Genomic DNA, 7015 nt, shown 5'->3' with positions numbered 1-7015 from the left:
AACTAAACATGGCACAAAGTGAATAAGGCAAAATTAGAGGTAGTGCTTTGCTTAAAAGTTTACTCCCAAGGTTAACCATGCGTAAACCATCTTCACAGTGCGGACAACAGTATTTTCAAAGTGGATTTACCAATGAAAAAAAAAAAGACAAATATCAACCCTGCGTAAAACTGTTTTCTCTGAGGAATAAACAAAGATATGTAAACCTTGTACAAATCGTTGTCAAAGAGGATTCAAAGTAACAAATTAAAAACAGCTGCTGTATTTTTAAGTTGACTCAGAGCAGCAAACTAAAATGGTTACAAACCCTCTTTAAACTGTTTTCATAATGGATTCATAAAAGAAAATAGTGTCAACTTACAACAGTGGATTCACAAAAGAAAATGAAAAAGCAGTCCAAATGGTATAGCAATACCCGAGATGCGTTTGAGGACAATTCAAATGTCCCTTGGTTTTTTATTTTTTTGCTGGCAGTGCAGTGTCTCTGACCCTTTCACTGAAAGAGCCTGTTTTTTAGAGTGAGTGCTTTGTTAGAAAGTTTACCTCCATCCAGTTCCATAAAAATCTTTTGGACTACCTCAAAGGTGAAGCGGAGGTCAGCAGGGTAGCTGAGGTTCAGGGCAAACATGAGTCCGAACAGCATAGCAACAGCTAATGCTACATTATCCAGATCTTGCAACACCTTGATGCCTTCAAGGACAATTCCAATGTCCTCAGGTTCATCACTTGAAGCATGTTCTTTAAGAACATAAATCCCGACAGTGGTGTCTTCAATGGCCTCCTTGACGGCGTTTTCATCCATGCCCTGTACAAAACAGATAAAGGTAGGTAAATAAAGGAAGGTAAATAAGAACTATTTAACCAAGCCCCTATCGAGAAAAGAATAAATGAATATAAAATTGGGTAGGCATAGTGACAGTATATAGACAAGGTAAGGTTAAAGTTAGAATGAAGGTAAATTTAGAGACAAGGGCAAGTAATTACAGTAGAACATTAAAACAAATAGGTTTTTCAGATGACGTTTAAAGCACATGAACCCTGTTGTGGCCACCATACTGCCAGTCAAACTTTGACCATCACATTGGCGACTGACTTTTGTTTTATTATCTTTCAATTGCTTTACTCATGTCAGAGAACTGTGTAGCTGTTTAACAAAATGAAAAGGATGAAACATGAAAGATTGACACATTAAAGAATCAAATAATAGATGAGCAACAAAGAGTGAAGATGTAGACCTAGATCAAATGAATAGTTACAGAAGTGATGGATTGTAATAGAACAACAGCAGTGGCCAGGAAAGAGACAAAGAGAATAGTGATAGAACAGTTATAGTGTGTGTGAAGATACAAAGGGCTGAAACTACGATTAATTTAACTGATTAATTTTCAGATTGTTTTCCTGATTATTCAAATAACCTGACATTTTCAAATAATCTGATTTAGTTAAAAAAAATATTGAAAATAATGATAAATACCCACCACAACTACAGTCTAAAGTCATGTCTCAAAATTGCTGTTAGTTTAACCAGCATCCAGAAACCAAGATTTTATAATGGTATGAAAGAGATTATCAAAATTATAATCAATACATTTTATAATAATCAATTAATTATTTCAGCCCAAGTGATCAATTAGGAGAACAAGAGAAGGACCGGAGATAAGGGGGAAAAAAAGTAAGCACTGATTCATGTACATACCACATATTGCCGAACAAGGTTCTCTGGATCTTCACCCATGTAGATACAGACTCCCTTAATGATACGCTCTCGTCCAGCATCTACATCATCACACTGACAGGAGATTTTCTTTATTAGCGTCTTAATTCAGCCCATGTCCTTTATTTTAAAGTCAACTACTGGTGTAAACTGTCATATGGGTATCACTTACATCAGCCATTTGCGCAATGATTGTTTTGAGCCTTGCCCCTAGCTGTCCTCCTCTCTTTTGGAACAGCCTCGTCAGGTTATCAGAGTAGAGGTCCAGCTGAGACAGGAACTTGGATTGAAGTGGGATGGTGGTGATTCTCTTGAATTCAGCGTTGATCTGAAAACAGATAAAAAGCACAAAAGAATCAGAAAACGGTAAACATTAAGGAGAAAGCCACCATCACACATACTGCAGACCAGGACAGTCTAGGAGGGAGATAAAGCACAGACGGATAATAAACAATCAGGCATAATAGCAGTTTGCCAGTGTACCCAAGAATTTCCTTTTATCTACAGCAAATCCAAGATGAAAAATCGAGCATGAGATAAGCCTTACCTCACTGACTTCAAACAGAGCAGGCCACCTAGCCATGAAATCCTCCACCATTGGTACATCACGAACGACTTCATGTCTTCTGTGTGCGAAAGTCTTTTCCATCTTGAGTTTCACAACCTCTCTGTTGTTCCTCTTCTTTACATCTAAGAGTAGAGCTTTCTGCATGGCCTCCAGACTCTCCTCAGTTTCTGCTGATGGGTATGTCGGGCAAAAATTCACCTCAGCTCTCTTTGCCTTTTTGACACCAAAGGCTGCACTGCACTGTCCTGCAGGTTCGTTTTTTAAAGAGTTCACTGTCACCTCTGGGCAGCCCAGTTTTCTCAGGAGTGTGCGGTAGTTAGATAGTTTATATTTTAAACTGGTCTTCCATCCGCCACATCCAGTGCAGGACCCTTTCTCAGTTAAACATGGATGCGTCTTGATAAGACTCTGGGCTACCTGTTCCATCTCCTTATCACTGACATAGACTTTATACTGCACAATTTCCTGCACTAAACCCTCAAGGATGGATGACTTCAACTTGGGATCTGGAATAAGTACAGTGCCATTTTGAATATAAGCTAATCTTGCCTGCTGAAGTTTTAATTCAGCATCGTAGTAGAAATAAGGCACATGAAAAACAGCAGGCCAAGAGGACCGTGAGCTTGTAGACTCACTCGATGACAGTATATCTGTATCCACAGATCCATCTGACAGGGACGAAGAGTCATTAACAGGGGAAGAAGTGAATGCTTGGGGTCTTAGGACTGGATCGAAAACAGTAGACCTCTCATCATCATGCTGCATAGTGGTGGGCCTTGACATATCAATGACTTTAAGAGTACCTTTGTCTTCTACTTCTGAAATTGAGGTGAGCAGGGATTCAGCCAGGTCCTCCACATGCAGTCCAAGTACCGCAACCGCTTGGACATGATGGCCTCAGGCGCACTACGGCTGAGACTAACTTCTCTGCAACCCGCAGTGAAGAAACTGGCAGACAAACACAAAGCGCAGGGCTCACACTAGCCTCGGACACACCAGGAACGTCAGGAGCACGTGGCGGCTGCGTGAATCACGCGTCTGGCGTTCACACCCGTTGCGTGTCTGCTGCGTTCCTGCTGCTGGAGCTACTGCTGTCTGCCCTTTCTTTCTACATAGAGTTTGCCTTTTAATGGCCATTTCATTTCATTATAAATATCATTGTCCTCGGTTCCTTGGTAGGCTGCTCTTGTTTTCCGTTGGAAATATCAAGACTAAGAGTGTGTTCCAATCTGCGTACTTCTGTACTTACACTTACTATTTTGAGTGCATAAGTGCGTTCACACTGAGAAGTATGGCAAAATGCAGTGCACTCAAAGTACCTGGATGTTGTACTCAAAACAATCAGATCGTTGAGTGTGGAACGCTGGACACTTTCAAAACTCAATTGTCGCCATCTTGGCTACGTAGCGGAAGGGGCGGGACCACGACCACTATTCAAACTTGTGAAATGGCGGCAGAAGATGCAGCAGCTGTTGCGGTGCTGAACAGCGTACCTTATAAATGTAAGTTATAATGTTTCACATCTACTCATTTGCTTTTCTTTGCACTAATTGTTGCCATGAACGATATCGTGAATGCTAACAATGCTAACAAGCTTGCCAATAGTGGTAACGTAGATGTTAACATTTAACTACATTGCAGTCATACATCGACACCTTGCAGCTGATTAAAGTGTTGTTGTTTTCATGATCCTTTGGGTTTTTCATGCGTTGTAGGTCGGATTGTGAACGCTAATGCCAGCAAGCTAACGTTAGCTAACGTAATGTTACACTAAACTACCAGTGACACGTGAATGGGCATGGATAAGTTAACTTATCAATGTAGATGTGAAGCTACAACGCTACACCCTGCACTACATGTTTATGTTTCACTAACTAAACCGTCGTCAGATAGAGACCATCAAGATGTTCATTGTGTTAGTGAAGCGGAGTCAATACCATGAATGCAATAAAGAGTAACACACATAATTGTAGTCAGGCATCACATTTCAACATGTGTGTATTTTAATCTGAATTAAACACATATTTTGATCTTCTTAGGGACGGATGAGGACACGTGGTCGTTGATCATCTGGCGTGCTGCCAACGCCTCCTTGTTCACTGGGAGGCGAAATGCAACCGTCAGTGGATATGAGTAAGTGCATGTGTGTTATACTCTGTTGTGTTGAATCCCATATTATAGTTTTTCTGATATTTAATCTTTGAGTGTTAGGCCTATACCCTTAACGAAGTTTGAATTTATGACTGCATTAGTTTCTGCTCAGTGCTCCTTGTGGACTGGTAAGGAAGTGCGTCCAGTTATTGATACACACAAAGCTATCTAATGTTTTCTGCATTGTATTGTTTTACTGTTGTATTTTAATCATGACCTACCTTGTTTTGTTTTACTATTGTATTTTAAACAGGACCTATATTGTGGAGAAAGGCCTGGAGGGGAGTGTGACCCCTGTTTTTCTGGAAAAGAAATGGGAGAATCTTAAACAGAAGTACAAGGTTGGTTGGTTAGTTTGTCTATTTCAATATTCCACATGTCACTATCCTTGTGAGGAAATCAGCTCTATGGATGTGAATTGTAAATTATTGTTTGAGCAGATGAAAACGCAACTTCTAAATATATCAGTGACTCTTTGACATTACTTATTTACTTTTCACTTGTGCAAGCATAACACCAGCAGAAGCATTCGGCAGTGGTGACTCTCCACTATTAATATTTCAGTATAATCTGGAAATGTTCTCCTTTATTTTTGGCTGTTTTTCCTCCACGGGACCTGAAGTGCCCCAGAACTGGGGTCAGTACAGAGCGGGGTGAGACCACTCCATCATTGAAGTGGTACTCTTTGATGGATGAGGCAATTGGGGGCAGGCCGTCGGTGACGCCGCCTGTCCTCATTGCATCATCCTCCCAGCGTGCAGTGGTGGTCGTATTCCCCTCTGTACTGACCCCAGAAGGGGACACCGAGCCAGACACAGACTCCACAACATTCACCCCAAAAAGGGAGCGGGTGGATGTTGTGGAGTTTGTTAAAGCAATGCAGGCAAGAGAGAATGAAGAATTCAGGAGGGCGCAGGTTGAGGACAGGGAGAGAGTTGAGAGACGCGAGAAAGAGGCAGAAGAGAAAGAGGAGAGGCGACATCAGGAGGTCCTAGAGAGGGAAATGAGGCGGTACAAGGAGGCAGTAGAGAGGGAGGAGAGACGGTACCATGAGGCTCTAGAGATGGAGGAGAGACGGTGCCGTGACGCGGCAGAGAGGGAGCAGCGTCTCTTCGCTGAGATGAGAGAGAGGGAGGAGAGGAGGGACAGAGAGGTTGCTGCAAGGGAGGAGCGGTTCCTGGCAATCCTTCAACAATTATTAAATAAATAAGTAGTACAAAATAAAGAGAGAAATATAATTCAATCTGTTTGTTATTGTTACTCTGACTACTTTATTACTGTTGTTACTCTGAGGTTTTAAGTCATTGACAAAGAAATGTTCAGACAAGAATTTGTGTTGAAATTAGCCAAATGATTTAATCAATTAAATGTAATCATGGTCTGGTGCATAACACAGGGTTGCCATCCTGTTTCTCTCCTCTGCTCCACAGATGGCGCCTGGAGGTGCTCGTTCTCCATGGTCTGGAAGGTCACCTGCTGCTCCGTCCACACCAACGTCTGGGTCCAACAGGTCTCCGTTGCTCAGGCAAATGTTGTGCAGGATTGTGCAGCAGGTGATCACCTCCGGAACGTAGAGGATGTCCACCTCCAGGTAAATAACTCCCAGATATTTACTATTTGCTGATAAAGCTGCTGTTAGAAAGATGAGTTGCTCACTTGCAACAGTCTGTAAAAGCCTAAATGTGCCTTGTCATCAAGGTGAATAAATATCATAGAGCACATCACAATATATATCTGTTTAGAAGTTTAAAAAGGAAAGAGAAGAGACAATCAGATTTGGATAATAATGCAGGTAAAGTAGTTATTAAACACAATCCACTAGGTCAATTTCTAGAAGAGGCCTAGTTGTTATTGAAGATTAAAGATTAACAAGATTAATTTAATTGTTATTCAGACTATACGCAGGCTAATTGCACAGCAGAATAAAATGACGTTGCATCTGCCTCATGAATGGAATATAAAAATGCAAAAAAACTGACCAAAGTTTTAAAAAAGTGAATTATATAAACATACTGTAAACAACAGTGAGTATATTGCACACAATTAATAGAATTGTGATGTGTCGTGTTTTCAGGCCTAGTGGTATGTAGAAAAGAAAACTATACAGACACAGAGGATGGCATATTGTCACAGCTGATTTTGGTCGAATGATGCTGCCGGCAGTCTGCAATTTATATATTTGCATTCATATTTTTGTTCTCCCGGTAGATTCCAGGTTTAAGACAGAGCAGTCACAGGAAGCATGAGGATTTTCTTTTGTCATCCAAACACATAGGAAATAAATTGAGTGTATAAGGCATCTCCACATGTAACAGCAAATATGTGGTTCATTTATTGCAATGCCCCTGCACACCTTGTTTTCCTGGAGATACCAATAGGGATTTAGAGATCAGGAGAAGTACATATACTGTAAAGTACAATTAGGAATAATGGTGTTAAAACCTTAATAGTCACATACTGGACTTGGAAATACGCATGTGTTCAGAGTCACTTGCCGAGGAGCGGTTCTCCTTCACCCAGCACCTCATCAGCATGGAGAGTTGTTCCCACAACACAGTGTGACGTTCCCTGACACAGTGGAG

General features: G+C 41.1%; 1 protein-coding gene across 2 annotated transcripts; it reads right to left on the bottom strand.

The window, feature by feature from the left end:
- Positions 1-469: 469 nt before the first annotated feature.
- On the bottom strand, positions 470-2831 carry LOC119478205. 2 transcript variants are annotated; one of them, XM_037752772.1, is made up of 5 exons: positions 2737-2831; positions 2262-2695; positions 1887-2042; positions 1697-1789; positions 470-805 (listed from the first exon to the last, which is right to left on the bottom strand). In XM_037752772.1, the coding sequence occupies exons 2-5, from the start codon at positions 2424-2426 to the stop codon at positions 494-496; spliced, it is 726 nt and encodes a 241-aa protein (XP_037608700.1). In that variant the 5' UTR covers positions 2427-2695; positions 2737-2831; the 3' UTR covers positions 470-493. The 2 variants fall into 2 exon arrangements, with proteins under 2 accessions (XP_037608700.1, XP_037608696.1); XM_037752768.1 differs by having other exon boundaries at positions 2262-2796.
- Between the last annotated feature and the right edge of the window lie 4184 nt (positions 2832-7015).

This window comes from Sebastes umbrosus, chromosome 2, assembly GCF_015220745.1.
Source record: "Sebastes umbrosus isolate fSebUmb1 chromosome 2, fSebUmb1.pri, whole genome shotgun sequence".
NCBI lineage: Eukaryota > Metazoa > Chordata > Actinopteri > Perciformes > Sebastidae > Sebastes > Sebastes umbrosus.
The sequence above is the reverse complement of the archived record's forward strand: the minus strand, read 5'-3'. Positions and strand labels throughout refer to the sequence as shown.

Excerpts from the sequence above, each read along its gene's own strand:
- LOC119478205 (XM_037752768.1), bottom strand. The coding sequence starts at position 2,708 with ATGGAACAGGTAGCCCAGAGTCTTATCAAGACGCATCCATGTTTAACT. Across the intron at positions 2,043-2,261 it reads CTCTGTTTGAAGTCAGTGAG|ATCAACGCTGAATTCAAGAG; the intron begins GTAAGGCTTATC and ends ATCTGTTTTCAG. Across the intron at positions 1,790-1,886 it reads TCATTGCGCAAATGGCTGAT|TGTGATGATGTAGATGCTGG; the intron begins GTAAGTGATACC and ends ATCTCCTGTCAG.